We start from the raw sequence: 21,176 nt of genomic DNA, 5'->3' as shown, positions 1-21,176 counted from the left end.
CACAGAACCGATCACAGCAGAGTCCCTCCGACCTGCCAGGTGAGGTGAACTCAGCGCTGAGACCTGCTGCTGCACGCAGAGACATCAGAGAAATCGGAGACACGGGAGAGATCAGATACACCAGAGGCACGGGAGAGATCGGAGAGATCGGAGACACCGGAGACACAGGAGACATAGAAGACACAGGACACGTCAGCAGAAGAGAGTGGCGATGCAAGATTTTCACATGCAGAGTCTTTGAACCAACAGAACCTTCCTACTGGGTCACCTGAAGCCAAACACCAGCTGACATGTAAAAACACCTGCACACACATCACCCATCATTTCTCTCACCTGACGGCGCTGTTAGTGCTGTCCGGGTCCAAAGCCGTTACCATGCCAACCTGGGTGCCAGCTGGGGAGTTCTCATACACGTCCATGATGTAATAGTTCATGGAGAAGACGGGCGGCTCGTCCACATCCCCCACAATCACTCGCAGCGAGGTGGAGTCCTTGAACGGGCCCAAGTGGGAGAATCTGGAGTCCAGGTGGGTGTTGGAGCTCTCGATGTTCAGAGTGTATACTTTCCTCTTCTCATAGTTGAGGGGCTGAGGAGGAGACACAACACAGGTGTCCTGTTAGAGAGGCCGTTAATACAGCTTATCATCACCACATTTTATATTCACATGCTGCTCATTACTGACAGATCACAGTTCACAGCAACTGAAGAGCAGCTTAACAGGCCCTCTTCATGGAATACTCTGAGGTACAAACACCTGCGTTCCCATCAGCCACTTCAGCTGACCTTTGACCTCTGACGACCCTCCTCCCTCACATAAACACTTGGACCTTTTATAAAATGCACTTTTTAATAACTTGAGTTAAATAAATGGACTTGAATACTGACCAAGATATTTTACAGTTTGGATTTCCAGGAGACATAAAATATATATAATTTTCTGTATAAGCTGTTTACTGGCCAACATGCAGCAGATCTTTGAAAATACCGTCATGAACAGATTTCATCCATCAACAGACTTCACAAAGTGCAACAAATAGGAATAAATCAAACATCAATATACATTTTTGAACTCATTAATTAGAAAATAAGCTTCACAAAGATGTGTTTTGGGGGCGATTGACAGGCCTGTGGTGCAGTCAGGTTACAGCTATCGGTGGGCGGGACATAGTATCGTCAGGTTTCCAATCAGATCGGTCAGATCCACCGCTAGCTCCTCCCCCAGCTCATCCAAATATGCTCCTGTCATTCATGAACGATGTGCAGCACTGTGACGGAGCAGGAAGTTTGAACCTTTATAACGAACACATGTTTCTGTGAGTGATGTGTGTGTCTCTGATTTATGATCCAGAAAACAGGATATTACAACATGCTTACGAAACAAACTTCAAACTGTGAGGAGAGATGAACTATTACGGACTCCTGTTGTCTGAGGAGGTACACAGAAAATAGAAACCACTTTTAACGTCTGCACTTGTGCTCCTGAAGAACAGTAATGTGCAGTCCTGCAAAGCCTGAGCTCTCCTGTTGTCGCAGTTCAAAGGCTGCCGAGGCCAATCAGACACAGCGTACCGTCTCAGATCGCTTGTTCACTATTTTTGAACCAATGAGGAAACCTTCATGCTGTAACCTGGTCCTTAATAAACCTACTGCTGTCTCAGAGCAGGAGCTCATTAGTTCATCAAATTAACAATTTATTTATGAAAAGCCTCATAAAAAACTCACAACTCAGGACACTGATGAAGATAATCTACAGATGATGAAGTGAGCAACGTGCAACAGCTTTTTACTGACAATACAAACAATATAAAACATAACTGTACTCTGAGAATATACTGCACACTGACTTCCTCCTCTGACATCACACAATGACTGTTTCCAGGGAACATGGATGTTTGGAGCAGTTGACTGCAGGGCTGCTGAGAAAAACCTTCTCCACAATCGACCCTGTTCTTCCTCAACGTTATGTTTACAACCACTGAAAGAAAGAAGTGAACTAAGTGACATATGTCTGTCTCAGTGGAGAGAAATTCAAATATAAAGAATGGTTATGGGCGGAGCTTTTACTTCATCTAGTAGCGTTTTTTGAAGACAAACAACAGCGAAACAATAAATGGATGCCATGTAGAATGTATTTGAGTTTATTATTAGCTGCAGTAAAAATCACTTCGCCTGGTTTGTTGGTTGCATGAAATGACCTCCGCTAGTTTAACTTCTGAACTGCATGTCAACAAACGGTGTGATGTGACATGGGGTGATGTTACATGGCGTGGTGTGATGTGACATGGCGTGGGGTGATGTTACATGGTGTGGTGTGATGTGACATGGGGTGATGTTACATGGCGTGGTGTGATGTGACATGGCGTGGGGTGATGTTACATGGCGTGGTGTGATGTGACATGGCGTGGGGTGATGTGACATGGCGTGGTGTGATGTGACATGGCGTGGTGTGATGTGACATGGCGTGGGGTGATGTTACATGGCGTGGTGTGATGTGATGTGACGGCGTGGTGTGATGTGACATGGCGTGGTGTGATGTGACATGGCGTGGGGTGATGTTACATGGCGTGGTGTGATGTGACATGGCGTGGTGTGATGTTACATGGCGTGGGGTGATGTGACATGGCGTGGGGTGATGTTACATGGCGTGGTGTGATGTGACATGGGGTGATGTGACATGGCGTGGTGTGATGTGACATGGCGTGGTGTGATGTTACATGGCGTGGTGTGATGTGACATGGCGTGGTGTGATGTTACATGGCGTGGTGTGATGTTACATGGTGTGGGGTGATGTGACATGGCGTGGGGTGATGTTACATGGTGTGGTGTGATGTGACATGGCGTGGTGTGATGTTACATGGTGTGGGGTGATGTGACATGGCGTGGGGTGATGTTACATGGTGTGGTGTGATGTGACATGGCGTGGGGTGATGTTACATGGCGTGGTGTGATGTGACATGGCGTGGTGTGATGTTACATGGCGTGGTGTGATGTGACATGGCGTGGTGTGATGTTACATGGCGTGGGGTGATGTGACATGGTGTGGGGTGATGTTACATGGCGTGGTGTGATGTGACATGGCGTGGGGTGATGTTACATGGCGTGGTGTGATGTGACATGGGGTGATGTGACATGGCGTGGTGTGATGTGACATGGCGTGGTGTGATGTTACATGGCGTGGTGTGATGTGACATGGCGTGGTGTGATGTTACATGGCGTGGGGTGATGTGACATGGCGTGGGGTGACGTGACATGGCGTGGTGTGATGTTACATGGCGTGGTGTGATGTGACATGGCGTGGGGTGATGTTACATGGCGTGGTGTGATGTGACATGGGGTGATGTTACATGGCGTGGTGTGATGTTACATGGCGTGGTGTGATGTTACATGGGGTGATGTTACATGGCGTGGTGTGATGTTACATGGCGTGGGGTGATGTTACATGGCGTGGTGTGATGTGACATGGCGTGGTGTGATGTTACATGGCGTGGTGTGATGTGACATGGGGTGATGTTACATGGCGTGGTGTGATGTTACATGGGGTGATGTTACATGGCGTGGTGTGATGTTACATGGCGTGGGGTGATGTTACATGGCGTGGTGTGATGTGACATGGCGTGGTGTGATGTTACATGGCGTGGTGTGATGTGACATGGGGTGATGTTACATGGCGTGGTGTGATGTTACATGGGGTGATGTGACATGGCGTGGTGTGATGTTACATGGCGTGGTGTGATGTTACATGGGGTGATGTTACATGGCGTGGTGTGATGTTACATGGCGTGGGGTGATGTTACATGGCGTGGTGTGATGTGACATGGCGTGGTGTGATGTTACATGGCGTGGTGTGATGTGACATGGGGTGATGTTACATGGCGTGGTGTGATGTTACATGGCGTGGGGTGATGTTACATGGCGTGGTGTGATGTTACATGGCGTGGTGTGATGTGACATGGGGTGATGTGACATGGCGTGGTGTGATGTTACATGGCGTGGTGTGATGTGACATGGCGTGGTGTGATGTTACATGGCGTGGTGTGATGTGACATGGGGTGATGTGACATGGCGTGGTGTGATGTTACATGGCGTGGTGTGATGTGACATGGCGTGGTGTGATGTTACATGGCGTGGTGTGATGTGACATGGTGTGGGGTGATGTTACATGGCGTGGTGTGATGTGACATGGCGTGGTGTGATGTTACATGGCGTGGGGTGATGTTACATGGCGTGGGGTGATGTGACATGGCGTGGGGTGATGTTACATGGCGTGGTGTGATGTTACATGGCGTGGTGTGATGTGACATGGCGTGGGGTGATGTTACATGGCGTGGTGTGATGTGACATGGCGTGGTGTGATGTGACATGGGGTGATGTGACATGGCGTGGTGTGATGTGACATGGCGTGGTGTGATGTGACATGGCGTGGTGTGATGTTACATGGCGTGGGGTGATGTTACATAGTGTGGTGTGATGTGACATGGCGTGGTGTGATGTGGTGTTGACTGACACCAGACTGATGCTGCAGTGACTCACTGTCACCTCTTGTGGTGCGAAGTGGTACTACAAGACATCTTGTTCTAAAACTAAAATGATCTGCCAAATGACAGGAAATAACATCGTCAAAGTCAGATTGAAATCATTTTACGTGTTGCTCCTTTAATATCATTCAGTTCAAAGTGTCTCAGTGAAGGAGAGCAGAGAGCCTCTGATCCCAGACCAGCATGGATCTGTGAAACACTTCCTTTTATACCAGCAGAAGTTATTCAAGAAAACATCCTGCAGACTACTCTTTTAACCCTTTAAGCTGTAGAGGCCCCCAACTGGGGGCCAGGGAGAAGACTTAGCAAAACTATTATTAAAATATGGACATATATACAAATTTTTACACATCTGAACAAATCTCACAAGTGTTCCCTTTATTATTAAATTATTATTATTATTTTTTTTTTTTTTATCATTTTTTTATTGTGGTTGCAGAGATATACTATATAACTATATTTATTATGGGTATGCAATTTCCGAGCAAAGGCCTAAAAATAGGTGTGTTTTTAGAAGGTTAACCTGCATCGCTGCTTAAAGGTAGTAACAGAACCAGCCAATTACAGTGTCTCACACAGGATGTAAGCCTGGAGTCTTCATAAAGAAACACTGATCAAACATGGCTGCCTGACGGAAAGCTACACCTCTACAACCATCACCTGAATCCTACCTGCTGGAGGGAGATGATTCCTTCCCTGAAGTCAGCATCAGTGCTGATGGAGAAGATGGCCGCTGCGTCAGCGTTAATGATGCTGTAGGTCATCTCAGCGTTCAGCCCTTCATCTTCATCGTTGGCTCTGATCCGACCCACTGCTTTACCGACCGAAGACAGTTCTGGTACGTACAGCTGGTAGCTCTCTGCAACACACAGTGTTTCAACACAGCGTTTTACCTGCAGTTTAACATATTGGCTGCTAATAACCTGGTGGACAGACTGACATGAGAATAGTAAAAAAAAAACCTCCTCAGTCCTTTTCTGAGCTCTGGATTTGACCTCGGGAAAACATAGAAGTCAAGGAACCATGAGGACTCTGGAACACTTACACGAGGATACGTTATTATGTGCCGGCTGATGTTAATATGATCTACAGAAAGCATCAGACACTTTGTCCCATGTGTCTCACCCTGTTGTTTCATGCAGGCTCGTATCATACATTTTTCATAAAACAATACGATTTCTCAGTTTCAACAATGTTATATGTTGTCTTTGGTGTATTTTCCATTAAATATGGGTTAATGTGATTTATAAATCATCAAGTTCTGTTTTCATTTAATGGGCGGCACAGTGGTGCAGTGGTTAGCATTGTCACCTCACAGCAAAAAGGTTCTGGGTTCAAATCCGGTCCTGGGCCTTTCTGTGCAGAGTTTGCATGTTCTCCCTGTGCTTGCGTGGGTTCTCTCCAGGTACTCCAGCTTCCTCCCAACATCCAAAAACATGCACCTCCCCAGCTCCTCCTGCCCACACACCTAAGTGTCCTTGAGCAAGACACTGAACCCTAAATTGCTCCCAATGGTGAACCATCGGTATGTTGTAAGTCGCTTTGGATAAAAGCATAAGCTAAATGTAATGTATTTACATAGCATCACTACTGTTTAGGAACCAGCGTTGTAGTTCTAAGGTCGTTCATGGTAGATGTAGGGAGTCGGTTCCTGATACAGTACCAGTCAAAAGTTTGGACACAGCTTCTCATTCAATTGTTTTTCTTTATTTAAATGTTTTTTCTACATTGTAGATTAATATTGAAGACATCCAAACTATGAAGGAACACATGGAATTATGTGGTATACAAAAAAATGCTCAACAAACCAGAATATGTTTTATATTTTACATTTTTCAAAGTAGCCACCTTTTGCTTTGATGACAGCTTTGCACACTCTTGGGATTATTTCAATCAGCTCCATGAGGTGTTCACCTGGAATGGTTTTCCAACAGTCTTGAAGGAGTTCCCAGAGGTGCTGAGCTCTTGTTGGCTGCTTTGCCTTCACTCTGCGGTCCAACTCATCCCAGACCGTCTCATTGGGTTTAGGTCGGTGATGGTGGAGGCCAGGTCATCTGACGCAGCACTCATCACTCTCCTTCTTGGTCAAACAGCCCTTCCACAGCCTGGAGGTGTGTTTGGGGTCGTTGTCCTGTTGAAATACAAATGCTGGTCCCACTAAGCTCAAACCAGATGGGATGGCATGTCGCTGCAGAATGCTGTGGGAGCCATGCTGGTTAAGTATGCCTTGAATTTTGAATAAATCACCAACAGTGTCACCAGCAAAGCCCCCCCCCCCCCCACACACACACCATCACACCTCCTCCTCCGTGCTTCACGGTGGGAACCACACATGTGGAAACCATCTGCTCACCTTTTCTGTGTCTTACAAAGACACGGCAGGTGGAACCAAAAATCTCAAAATAGGACTCATCAGACCAAAGTCCAGAGTTCCACTGGTTTGATGTCCAGTCCTTGTGTTTCTTGGCCCAAGCAAGTCTCTTCTTCTTGTTCTTCCTCAGTAGCGGCTTCTTTGCAGCAATTAGACCATAAAGGCCTGATTCACCCAGTCTCCTCTGAACAGTTGATGTTGAGATGTGTCTGCTACTTGAACTCTGTGAAGCATTTCTGTGGGCTGTAATCTGAGGTTCTGTTAATTTGCGGTTTCTGAGGCTGGTAACTGTAATGAACTTATCCTCGGCAGTAGAGGTAACTCTTGGTCTTCCTGTCTTGGGGCGGTCCCCATGAGAGCCAGTTTCATCAGAGCGTTTGATGGTTTTCACGACTGCACTTGAGGATACATTCAAAGTTCTCTAAATGTTCCGGATTGACTGACCTTTCTGTCTTAAAGTAATGATGGACTGTCATTTCTCTTTACTTAGTTGAGTGGTTCTTGCCATAATATGGATGAGAAGTGTAGTCGAATATATCGATTCACTGTATAGAGCTGTGCACCAACCCTGCCTCTGCACAACACAACTGATGGTCTCAAACACATTAAGAAGACAAGAAATTCCACAAATGAACTCTTGACAAGGCTCACCTGTTAACTGAAAACCATTCCAGGTGAACACCTCATGGAGCTGATTGAAATAATCCCAAGAGTGTGCAAAACTGTAATCAAAGCAAAAGGTGGCTACTTTGAAGAATCTAAAATATAAAACATATTCTGGTTTGTTTAACATTTTTTTTGTTTAGCACATACTTCCATATGTGTTCCTTCATAGTTTGGATGTCTTCAATATTAATCTGCAGTGTAGAAATAAATTAAAAATAAAGAAAAAACATTGAATGAGAAGGTGTGTCCAAACTTTTGACTGGTACTGTATGTTCACTCATTCTCATGTTCACGTGATGTCATGTTGTGATTATTATTGTCATGTAGAGCAATGCACTCATGTTGATTTATTTATATTAAATAAGTGAGAGTAATGGTGAATGAACAACACCAGGTGGAGGTTCACTTGTTGATTTTGCATTTTGTAAGGTAAAACAGGAGGCGGAGCCTTCATCTTCCAGAACTCTCTCCTGTGGAACCAGCTCCCAGTTCTAGTTCTCCTGTGGAACCAGCTCCCGGCTCTGGTTATCCTGTGGAACCAGTTCCCGGTTCTGGTTCTCCTGTGGAACCAGTTCCCGGTTCTCCTGTGGAACCAGTTCCCAGTTCTGGCTCTCCTGTGGAACCAGCTCCCGGTTCTGGTTCAGGACAGACTCCCTCTCTACTTCAAGAACAGCCTTCAGACTTTACGGATTGATGAAACATAGGGTAGGGTCTTACTATAAGTTCTCCCTACAATATGTCTTGTTGGGTCTTACGATAGGTTATTCCTTTAATATGTCTTGCAGGAGCTTACCTTTGGATTTTTCCCTATAATATGCCTTTTAGGGTCATATTAATGGTTTCTTACTATAATACGTCTTGTAGGGTCTAACTATAGGTTCTCCTTATATGTTGTGTAGGGTCTTACTATAGGTTCTCCTTATAATATGTCTTGTAGGGTCTTACTATAGGTTCTCCTTACATATTATTATATAATATATATATCATATTTTTCTGAAATATAGTTTGTGATAAAATCGTGATTCATTTTTTTGTCTCCAGTTAATTCTCTGATCATTGTTCATTTATACAATATATTTTTTTACCAGTCATGTACATTTGCTTTCTTTCCATAGTATGTCTCATATGTCTTTTTTTTATGTAGTTTTTGATTCAGAAGGGGAAATATGGTTGGTTTGCTCATGGTTTTCCTGAATGAAATGTTTTTTATTTAATACAAAGATTGTGTTTGTGCTGCTGTGGGAGGTTTTTATGTCTTCACATCAGGCAGAAAAGAAACTGTGTTCATGTTAAATAAATAAGTTGAGGTTTATGATATTACATTTCCTGACATGTTTACTACTCTTATTAGCATAATACTATATTCATACTGGCCTGGAGCTGTAATTGAAAAATATGATTTGTCTGAGTCTGAGAGGGTGTGTGTTCAGGTTATTAATCATGGTGTGTGCGCCCACTCAGTGTTTGTCAGCTGGACCATTGTGTCACTGTGAATACACTGTTAGTATATGATATCATATACAAAGATGTGGATCTGTCTCACTGTAACATGGATGAGGTCAATAAGGAATTAATATATTTTCATTTTTGTACTTTTACATATTTAAATCGACGTCATACTTTTACAGCAGCTCTTTCAAATAAAAACAGGAGGATGGAAGAAATTATTCTGCAGATAATAAATAGATATTAAATAATGATTATTTGGAGCCATTAAATAACAGAAACAACAGGAAACATGAGATCAACAGGAAATGGAACAACTAATGATAAAATATTTGGCTATCTGTTTTCATTAATTAAACTCATTAGTTATAAATACGTTATGTCTTTGTGTTTGCCACATATTCGCCACACCGAGATTCACACTAACAATGACTAACTTTACGTGAGATCATTTGATAGGATGCCTTCCTGTAATTAAAGAATAGACCTTCTTCACGGTAAACATTTTAATGTCATTGTAGGGAAACCACAGGTGTATTCAGGAGGGCTCAGTTTAATTTAGTGTCCAACCTGGTGTCACGACAAAGCATGAAATAGACACGTTGGTTCTGACAGCAAAACGTGAGATAGGTACGCCTGACACTGTCTGGGCGTGACAGTTAGTCTCTGTTTTCCTGTAGTTGACAAAAATGAAACCTGTTTCGAGCCGTGTGATTTGCAGGAAAATGTCCCTTTTTAGCTAAAACAAATGGTTGGGATTATTGAATCAGCACATGGTTGGGGTTAGAAAGCCCAAAGTGTGACTATCTCACGTTTTGCTGTCGTGGATGGGTGTGTCTATTTCAAGCTCTGCCGTGATCCTCAGGTGTTGTGTCCCTGTGAGCCATGACAGGAAACGAACATGTACAACAGCAGGACCTCCCCTCAGTGTGACCCAGCCATCATTAACACACCTGTGTTTTCCTTACAAGGACAAGTCAAAATGTCTGCTGTGAAAAAGGTCTTCAGTCTCTCCACTGGCTTTGTACCAGAAAACTGATTTTCCATTGTGTAAAAGTGATGAAATACGTGTTATCAGCTGTGTGGCTGCATCAGTAATGTTTGTTCACCAAACTGAAGCAGATTAAATAAAACAATGAAGGTGATGGAGGTGATATATTAAAGCGGTACTATATTGAGGTGATGAAGATGATGGAGGTGATGAAGGTGATAGAGGTGATTGGAGGTAAAGGAGGTGATAGAGGTGATGAAGGTGATGATGATGATGATGATGATAATGAAGATGCAAGATGGCGCCGTGCTAGTGGCAGCCTGTTGCAGCAGCTCCCCGGGTGTGTTTTTGTTTTAAGTATTTTTCAGTTTTTTCTCCTCTCTTCGGAGTTGTTTTTCTTTCACGTTTTGTTAAGTGACGGTCAGACAATGGACCGTAACTTTTTTTTTCCTCTTTTCTGGTGGCTTTTCTGTTACTTTTTTCCCTCTTTGTAACAGAGAGCTACGCACAGTGGACTGGGGGCATCGTTTACTCTCGCGACCAGCTGATTGCGCTGAGTAAACCTTTACTGCTGCCCGGAGCGAGGCCTGAAATCCCAGAGGGACTTCGGAGAAGACGTCAGGGTTGCAGAGCTGGAGCTAAGTTGAAGGCGAAGAGGAGGAAATATAAACCATCTATACCGGCGATTTTAATGGGCAACGTGAGGTCCTTGGCCAATAAGACTGATGAGCTTGGCGCGCTGGTAAAGACCCAGAGGGAGTACCGGGAGTGCAGCATCATGTGTTTCACTGAGACATGGCTGCACTCACATCTCCCGGACCACAGTACAGCCGTACCGGCTTCAGGACTGTTCCCTGCTTCAGGACCGTTCCCTGCTTCAGGACCGTACCCGGCTTCAGGTCCGTTCCCGGCTGCAGGACCGTTCCCTGTTTCAGGACCGTTCCCTGCTTCAGGACCGTACCCGGCTTCAGGTCCGTTCCCGGCTGCAGGACCGTTCCCTGTTTCAGGACCGTACCCTGCTTCAGGACCATTCCCGGCTTCAGGTCCGTTCCCGGCTTCAGGTCCGTTCCCGGCTTCATGACTGTTCGGGCGGACGGAGACGTTGTGCAGAGCGGTAAGAAGAAAGGTGGAGGGATTGCAATGTATGTGAACGAGAGGTGGTGTAATCACGGCCATGTGTGTGTGAAGGAACGTTTCTGTAGCCCGGACATTGAACTTCTAGCTGTGGGGATGTGTCCGTATTATTTGCCGAGGGAGTTCTCGTCTGTCATTGCTGTCGCTGTGTACGTTCCTCCATCAGCTGATGCTGAGGCAGCAGTAGACACTATCTCCACTGTGTCTAAACTGCAGACTCAGTGTCCCACTGCATTTTTGGCAGTTACTGGAGACCTCAACCACTCTGGATAAAGCACTGCCAACTTTGCAACTTCCCCACAAGGAACAATAAAACTCTGGACCTACTGCATGCTAATGCCATGGATGCATACAGTGCTACTGCCCTTCCCCCCCTTGGTAGGTCGGATCACAGCTTGGTCCTGCTGACACCAAAGTATGTTCCTCTGGTACAGAGGCAGCCTGTAACCACCAGGACTGTGAGGAGGTGGACACAGGAGGTTAAAAAAGCCCTGTAGGACTGCTTTGAGTCCATGGACTGGGATGTGCTGTGCAGCCCTGGGGTCCTGAAGACCTGCGCCGTCCAGCTGGCTGAGGTCCTGCAACACCTCTCCAGCAGGAGGAGGTCCCGGTGCTGTGGAAGACGTCCTGCCTGGTTCCTGTTCATAAGAAGATGACTCCATCTGGCTTCAACGACTACCGACCGGTTGCCCTCACATCTCATGTGATGAAGGTGCTGGAGAGGCTGGTCTTGGCCCACCTCAGACTGCTGGTGAAATCTTCTCTGGACCCTCTGCAATTTGCATACCAGCCTCATGTGGGAGTGGACGACGCCATCATCTACCTGCTGCAACGAGCTCAGTCTCACCTGGACGGAACCGGTGACTCTGTGAGAATCACTTTCTTTGATTTCTCCAGTGCATTCAACACCATGTAACCACTGCTACTGAGTGAGAAGCTGCAGGTGGTGGGGGTGGACACGTCCACCGTCTCCTGGATCAATGACTACCTGACAGGCAGACCACAGTTTGTCCGTCTGGGCAGTGTGCTGTCTGATACCGTGGTCAGTGGTACTGGAGCTCCACAGGGAACTGTTCTATCTCCCTTCTGTTCACCTTCTACACCACTGACTTCCAGTACAACTCAGAGTCCTGTCATCTGCAGAAGTTCTCTGATGACTCTGCAGTGGTCGGGTGTATAAGGGACGGACGGGAGGACGAGGACAGGGCAGTAGTGGAGGACTTTGTGGAGTGGGCGGGAAGAAATCACCTGCTCCTGAACGTGGCCAAGACCAGAGAGATGGTGGTCGACTTCAGGAGGAAGATGACGGCTCCACAACCGCTGAGAGTTCTGGGAGAGGAGGTGGACATGGTGGAGGAGTACAAGTACCTGGTGTCTCCATGACAACAGACTGAACTGGAAGACCAACATCAACGCTGTCTACAAGAAGGGGATGAGTTGACTCTTTCTCTCTTCGATCCTTAAAGGTGTGCAGCAAGATGTTGAAGATGTTCTACCAGTCTGTTGTGGTCAGTGAAGTCTGCTGGGGGATGGAGAAACCAACAGACTTAACAAACTGGTTAAGAAGGCCAGCTCCATAATTGGCTGTAAACTAGGCAGTCTAGAAAATAGGAGGACACTGAAGAAACTGTTATCCATATTGGATAATACTGACCACCCTCTCCACCACCTGCTGCAGTGACAGAGGAGGACGTTCTCCAATAGACTCCTCCAGCTGCTGTCACAAGGACAGATACAGGAGATCATTCCTGATACAGGAGATCATTCCTGATACAGGAGATCATTCCAGATACAGGAGATCGTTCCTGATACAGGAGATCATTCCAGATACAGGAGATCATTCCAGATACAGGAGATCATTCCTGATACAGGAGATCATTCTTGATACAGGAGATCATTCCTGATACAGGAGATCGTTCCTGATACAGGAGATCATTCCAGATACAGGAGATCATTCCAGATACAGGAGATCATTCCAGATACAGGAGATCATTCCAGATACAGGAGATCATTCCAGATACAGGAGATTGTTCCTGATACAGGAGATCATTCCAGATACAGGAGATCGTTCCTGATACAGGAGATCATTCCAGATACAGGAGATCATTCCAGATACAGGAGATTATTCCAGATACAGAAGATCCAATGATCTTCCTGTATCAATATACAGGATATCATTCCTGATACAGGATATCATTCCAGATACAGGAGATCATTCCTGATACAGGAGATTATTCCTGATACAGGAGATCATTCCTGCCCACTGCTTTCAGACTATACAATAACGCACCTCTGGTTAAATCATCATCTAACGATAACACCGTTGTTTGTTTGTTTGCTGCTTAAATCTTTACACTATTGTTTAGTTAGTTTAAATTAATATTATTTCATTTTATTGTATATATTGTGCATTTTCATGTTTAATATTTAATATTTTTTACGCTGTGATTTTTATTTCTTTACCTGTGACTATAATGCTGCTGTAGCGAAGATGATGGAGGTGATTAAGGTAATGAAGATGATGGAGGTGATGAAGATTAAGATGAAGATGATGAAGGTGATGGAGGTGATGAAGATGAAGATGATGAACACGATGAACATGATGAACGTGATGGAGGTGATATATTAAGGCGGTACTATATTGAGATGATGAAGATAATGGTGGTGATGGAGGTGGCAGAGGTGATGAAGGTGACGAAGGTGATGAAGGTGATGAAGATGATGGAGGTGATGGAGGTGATGAAGGTGATACATTAAGGCAGTACTGTATTGAGGTGATGAAGATGATGGAGGTGATGGAGGGGATGATGGTGATGGAGGTGACTTGAGGTGATGGAAGTGATGAAGATGATGAAGGTGATACATTAAAGCAGTAATGTATTGAGGTGATGAAGATGATGATGATGAACATGATGAAGATGATGGAGGTGATGAAGATGATGGAGGTGATATATTACAGCAGTACTGTATCGAGGTGAAGATGATGGAGGTGATGAAGATGATGAAGCTGATGGAGGTGATGGAGGTGATGAAGATAATGAAAGTGAGGGATGTGATGAAGATGATGAAGATGATGAAGGTGATGAAAGTGATGGAGATGATGAAGATGATGAAGGTGATGAAGGTGATAAAGATGATGAAGATGATTAAGGTTTATCAAGGTTATCAAAACTCACTCTGCGGGAACTTGGGCGGGTTGTCGTTGACGTCGGTGACGGTGATGTTGACCGTGGTGGATCCTGACAGTCCTCCCACTGAGCCCGCCATGTCTTTGGCCTGGACCACCACAGCATAGCAGTCCCTGGTCTCACGGTCCATGTTGGACACGGCGGTCCGGATGGTACCTGAGGGAAAAGAATGTGTGGAGTAGACTTATTAAAGATGGCCACATTGCACACAGATCTATGATGAGGAGATGTGGTCATGTGTGAGGAGGTGTGGTCATGTATGAGGAGAGGAGGCTTGGTCATGTTTGAGGAGGCGTGGTCATGTGTGAGGAGGGGTGACCATGTGTGAGGAGGCGTGGTCATTTGTGAGGAGGCATGGTCATGTGTGAGGAGGTTTGGCCATGTATGAGGAGGCATGGTCATTTGTGAGGAGAGGAGGCGTGGTCATGTGTGAAGAGGGGTGACCATGTGTGAGGAGGCGTGGCCATTTGTGAGGAGGGGTGACCATGTATGAGGAGGCATGGTCATGTGAGAGGAGATGTGGTCATGTGTGAGGAGAACTTGAGTGAATGAAAAGTTTGACGGAAGTGACATTCATCATGGTGAGGTACTGCTGCTATTGCTAGCTGCTGCTAGCTGATGTTATTTAATGTCATACAGAAGCTCAACAAACAGCACTGAAAAGACCAAAACCTCACAAACTGTTAGCATCACAGCTAGCGCTGCCCATACAGGACGTGGTTCATATAGCAGACTTGGATCACTACGACTGTCTCCTCTGCTTCATGTCAGATTCCTCTTAGATCACAAAACAAACACAACATAACACTATTTCACAGCTGAAACAGACATCAGTGTTTTACACTTCATCAACTAACAAGTAGACTTCACTCTGAAATAAAAGACGTGTAGTCTCGCCTGAAGAAACAAATCGAACGTCCAGAGAAAGAAAGACTCTAAACTATGGACGCTGTGAACGACTCACAGGAGAGGAGATAACTTGATCTTCGCAAACCGGGAAACACCTCCTCTTCGCGAGGTTCCCAACTTCATCAGTCCCAGTGTAAACCCCCAAACATAAACATCCTCTTCACAGAGTAACAGAGACCAAAAGAGATGAACAGAGACTAACGGAGAGACTAGTAGAGACCAGCAGAGACAATAGAGACCAAAAGAGAGACCAACAGAGACAACAGAGACCAAAAGAGAGACCAACAGAGACAACAGAGACCAAAAGAGAGACTAACAGAGAGACTAACAGAGACTAACAGAGACAACAGAGACCAAAAGAGAGACCAACAGAGACAACAGAGACCAAAAGAGAGACTAACAGAGAGACTAACAGAGACCAACAGAGACAACAGAGACCAAAAGAGAGACCAACAGAGACAACAGAGACCAAAAGAGAGACTAACAGAGAGACTAACAGAGACTAACAGAGACAACAGAGACAACAGAGAGCATAATAGAGAGACTAATAGAGACCAACAGAGAGACTAATAGAGACTAACAGAGAAACTAATAGAGACCAACAGAGACAACAGAGACCAAAAGAGATGAACAGAGACTAACAGAGAAACTAATAGAGACCAACAGAGACAACAGAGACCAAAAGAGATGAACAGAGACTAACAGAGAGACTAACAAAGACCAACATAGAGCACAATAGAGAGACTAATAGAGACCAACAGAGAGACTAACAGAGACTAACAGAGACCAACAGAGAGACTAACAGAGACTAACAGAGACCAACAGAGAGACTAACAGAGAGACTAACAGAGAGACTAATAGAGACTAACAGAGAAACTAAAAGAGACTAACAGAGACAACAGAGACAACAGAGAGCATAATAGAGAGACTAATAGAGACCAACAGAGAGACTAATAGAGACTAACAGAGAGACTAATAGAGACTAACAGAGAAACTAACAGAGACTAACAGAGACAACAGAGAGCATAATAGAGAGACTAATAGAGACCAACAGAGAGACTAACAGAGACTAACAGAGACTAATAGAGACTAACAGAGAAACTAACAGAGACTAACAGAGACAACAGAGAAACTAACAGAGACTAACAGAGACAACAGAGACCAAAAGAGATGAACAGAGACTAACAGAGAGACTAACAAAGACCAACATAGAGCACAATAGAGAGACTAATAGAGACCAACAGAGAGACTAACAGAGACTAACAGAGACCAACAGAGAGACTAACAGAGAGACTAATAGAGACCAACAGAGACTAACAAAGACCAACAGAGAGACAAACAGAGACCAACCGAGAGACTAGCAGAGACTAACAGAGACTAATAGGTCCTGAAAACCTGCGCCGTCCATTTGGCTGAGGTCCTGCAACACCTCTTCAACCTGAGCCTAAAGCAGGAGGAAGTCCCGGTGCTGTGGAAGACGTCCTGCCTGGTTCCATTCCCTAAGAAGACGACTCCATCCGGCCTCAACGACTACTGACCGGTTGCCCTCACATCTCATGTGATGAAGGTGCTGGAGAGGCTGGTCTTGGCACACCTCAGGCCGCTGGTGAAATCTTCTCTGGACTCTCTGCAATTTGCGTACCAGCCTCATGTGGGAGTGGACGATGCCATCATCTACCTGCTGCAACGAGCTCAGTCTCACCTGGATGGAACCGGTGACTCTGTGAGAATCACTTTCTTTGATTTCTCCAGTGCATCCAACACCATCCAACCACTGCTACTGAGTGAGAAGCTGCGGGTGGTGGGGGTGGACGCGTCCACCGTCTCCTGGATCACTGACTACCTGACAGGCAGACCGCAGTTTGTCCGTCTGGGCAGTGTGCTGTCTGATACGGTGGTCAGTGGTATTGGAGCTCTACAGGGAACTGTTCTGTCTCCTTCCTGTTCACCTTCTACACCACTGACTTCCAGAACAACTCAGAGTCCTGTCATCTGCAGAAGTTCTCTGATGACTCTGCAGTGGTTGGTGTATAAGGGATGGATGGGAGGACGAGTACAGGGCAGTAGTGGAGGACTTTGTGGAGTGGGCGGGTAGAAATCACCTGCTTCTGAACGTGGCCAACACCAGAGAGATGGTGGTCGACTTCAGGAGGAAGACGACGGCTCCACAACCGCTGAGAGTTCTGGGAGAGGAGGTGGACATGGTGGAGGAGTACAAGTACCTGGTGTCTCCATGACAACAGACTGAACTGGAAGACCAGCAAGATGTTGGAGATGTTCTACCATCTGTTGTGGCAAGTGAACTGTACTTCTAGTAGTCTGCTGGAGGGGAGAGGTGGGGGGTGGGAGCAGCATTGGAGCCGGTGACACCAACAGACTTAACAAACTGGTTAAGAAGGCCGGCTCCATCATTGGCTGCAAACTGGACAGTCTGGAAAAGGTGGTGGAGAGGAGGACGCTGAGGAAACTATTATCCATATTGGATAATCCTGACCACCCTCTCCACCTGCTGCAGGGACAGAGGAGGACATTCTCCAAAAGACTCATCCAGCTGCTGTCACAAGGACAGATACAGGAGATCGTTCTGAAGACTGTACAATAACTCACCTCTGGCAAAATCCATCACGCAACAATAACACTGTTGGTTGTCTGTTTTCTTGTTTGTTTAAATATTTGCACTATTGTTTAGTTAGTTTTAATTTAATTTAATTTTTCTATTTTATTTTATTCTATTTATTGTATATACTGTGCATTTTTATATTTCATATTTTACTGTTGTTCTATTGCTTTCCTGTACTTATAATGCTGCTGTAACGAAACAATTTCCCCTTGTGGGATTAATAAAGTATCTATCTATCTGTCTATCTATCTATCTATCTATCTATCTATCTATCTATCTATCTATCTATCTATCTATCTATCTATCTATCTATCTATCTATCTATCTATCTATCTATCTATCTATCTATCTATCTATCTATCTATCTATCTATCTATCTATCTCCCTAACAGAGAGACTAACAGAGACTAATAGCAAGACAAACGGAGACTAACAAAGACTAATAGAGACCAACAGAGAGACTAATAGACTAACAGAGACCAACAGAGACCAACAGAGACTAACAGAGACTAACAGAGAGACCAACAGAGACCAAGAGACCAAACGAGAGACTAATAGAGACCTATAGAGACGAACAAAGACTAACAAAGACCAACAGAGAGACTAACAGAGACCAACCGAGAGACTAACAGAGACTAACAGATACTAATAGAGACTAACAGAGAGACTAACAGAGACTAATAGAGACTAACAGAGACCAACCGAAAGACTAACAGAGACTAACAGAGATACTAATAGAGACCAACAGAGAGACTAATAGAGACCAACAGAGACTCAACAGAGACAAACAGAGACTAACAGAGACTAACAGAGAGACTAACAGAGACTAACAGAGAGACAAACAGAGACTAACAGAGAGACTAACAGAGACTAACAGAGAGACTAACAGAGACTAACAGAGACTAATAGAGACTAACGAGAGACTCACAGAGACCAACAGAGAGACTAATAGAGACCAACAGAGACTAACAGAGAGACTAACAGAGACTAACAGAGAGACAAACAGAGACTAACAAAGACAAACAGAGACCAACCGAGAGACTAACAAAGACTAATAGAGACTAACAGAGAGACTAACAGAGACTAACAGGGAGACTAATGTAGGAGGGGCTGATTGGGGGAGTGGTTCAGGGAAAGGTGCTTGGAAGGGGCAACTGCAGACTCATCTCTCTTCTTCCCTTTCTTTCCAAAACTCTGGAGCGAGCTATCTTTGACCAACTCTCCTCCTATCTCCACCATAATAACCTTCTTGACCACCAGTCTGGTTTCAACAGACCACTCAACAGAGACGGTCCTCCTTCTGTCTCTGAGCAGCTTCACACTGCTAGAGCAGCCTCTCTGTCCTCTGTCCTGATCCTTCTCGACCTTCTGCTGCATTGGACACAGTGAACCACCAGATCCTTCTTTCCTCCTTCAGGACCTCGGTGTCTCAGGCTCTGCTCTCTCCCTGTTCTCATCCTACCTCAACGACCTCACCTACCGGGTAACTTGGAGAGGATCTGTGTCTGAACCTTGTCCTCTCACTACTGGTGTCCCTCAAGGCTCCGTCCCGGGTCCCCTCCTCTTCTCTCTGTACACCGACTCTCTCGGCTCTGTCCTTCACTCACATCATCTCCATCATCGGCTACAAACTGGACAGCCTGGAAAAGGTGGTGGAGAGGAGGACGCTGAACAAACTATTATCCATATTGGATAATCCTGACCACCCTCTCAACCACCTGCTGCAGGGACAGAGGAGGACGTTCTCCAAAAGACTCCTCCAGCTCCGCTGTCACAAGGACAGATACAGGAGATCATTCCTGCCGACCGCAATAAGACTGTACAATAACTCACCTCTGGCAAAATCCATCACACAACAATAACACTGTTGTCTGTGTTTCTTGGTTGTTTGTATATAATATATATAGATATATACTGTACTGTATATACTGTGCATTTTATATTTTTTACTGCTATTTTACTGCTATTTTATTGCTTTTCTATTATTCTATTATTATCTTATTGCTTCTGTATGCTGCTGTAGCGAAAAAAAAAATTCCCCTCGGGGATTAATAAAGTAACTACCTAACCTAACCTAACATGGCTTTTCCCACCACAGCTATGCTGATGACAAAATCACGACTGTTTGCTGTCCTGGCTCCTAAATGGTAGAATGAGCTCCCCAACGACATCAGGACAGCAGAAACTCTGAACATCTTCCACCACAAACTAAAAACACACCTCTTCAGACTTTACCTTGAACAGTAGAACTTTAGTATCTTAAAATAGAACTTACTGATAGAACTTTGTAGTTTGGCTTTCTTGAAGAAATTGTATTTTCTTGATTCCTGTTGTTCTGGTTTTGTACCCTCATGGTTGAAATTAACTTATTGTAAGTCGCTTTGGATAAAAGCGTCAGCTAAATTAAATGTAATGTAATGTAACAGGGAGACTAATAGAGACTAACAGGGAGACTAACAGAGAGTAACATAGACCAACAGAGACTAATAGAGACTAAAAGAGACTAACAGTGTAGTTTCCTGCTGTTAGATGCTCTCCACTCAGTGAGTCATGGTCACTTTCCAAGGTCCTGATTGTGCTGGTCCTGTTTGTGCTGGTCCTGATTATGCTGTTCCTGATTGTGATGGTCCTGATGCTGCTGGTCCTGATTTTGCTGGTCCTGACGCTGCTGGTTCTGGTCGTGCTGGTCCTGATGCTGCTGGTCTTGATTGTGCTGGTCCTGATTGTGCTGGTCCTGACGCTGCTGGCCCTGATTGTGCTGGTACTGATGCTGCTGATCCTGATGCTGCTGGTCCTAATGCTGCTGGTTCTGATCGTGCTGGTCTTGATTGTGATGGTCCTGATTGTGATGGTCCTGATGCTGATGGTCCCGATTTTGCTGTTCCTGACACTGCTGGTCCTGACGTTAGTTTCATGTCTGTACTGTCAGCAGGACTCATAAACACTAATGGATGTCCTGTGATTAAAAACAAGAACGCTTCACTTCATCACATGTACTGAAGTAACACGTCCATCCAATATTGGTTTCCAGCCTTGTCACTTGTGTTCAGAGATTTCTCCAGATTCTCTGAATCTTTTAATGATATTATGAACCGTAGACGATGAAATCCACTAATTCTTTGTAGTTTTACGTTGAGGAACATTATTCTTAGATTGTTGAACTATTTTCCAACAGTCTTTCACAGAGTGGTGAACCTCTCCCCATCTTCACTGCTGAGAGACTCTGCCTCACTGAAATCATCTTTTATACCCAATCATGTTACTGATCTGTTGCCATGGTAACCTCATTAGTTGTCAGATGTTTTACCAGGTGTT

At 45.0% G+C, this 21,176-nt stretch overlaps 1 protein-coding gene across 3 annotated transcripts in view; it reads right to left on the bottom strand.

Annotated features, from left to right (window-relative positions):
* The window catches only part of LOC138192512 (cadherin-18-like), a 123,152-nt gene that overhangs the window by 36,310 nt on the left and 65,666 nt on the right, over positions 1 to 21,176 (bottom strand). For all 3 annotated transcript variants that reach the window (XM_069139950.1, XM_069139952.1, XM_069139953.1), the window contains 3 exons: positions 14,321 to 14,488; positions 5,208 to 5,395; positions 334 to 587 (listed from right to left, as the gene is read on the bottom strand). In XM_069139950.1, the coding sequence (XP_068996051.1) occupies positions 334 to 587; positions 5,208 to 5,395; positions 14,321 to 14,488 (610 nt within the window). The remainder of the gene's footprint in view (positions 1 to 333; positions 588 to 5,207; positions 5,396 to 14,320; positions 14,489 to 21,176) is intronic.

Source organism: Embiotoca jacksoni, unplaced genomic scaffold (genome assembly GCF_022577435.1).
Source record: "Embiotoca jacksoni isolate LCO1_2020_lvr unplaced genomic scaffold, fEmbJac1.0.p SCAF_88, whole genome shotgun sequence".
Classification (NCBI taxonomy): Eukaryota; Metazoa; Chordata; class Actinopteri; family Embiotocidae; genus Embiotoca; species Embiotoca jacksoni.
This window is presented reverse-complemented; position numbering and strand designations above follow the sequence as displayed.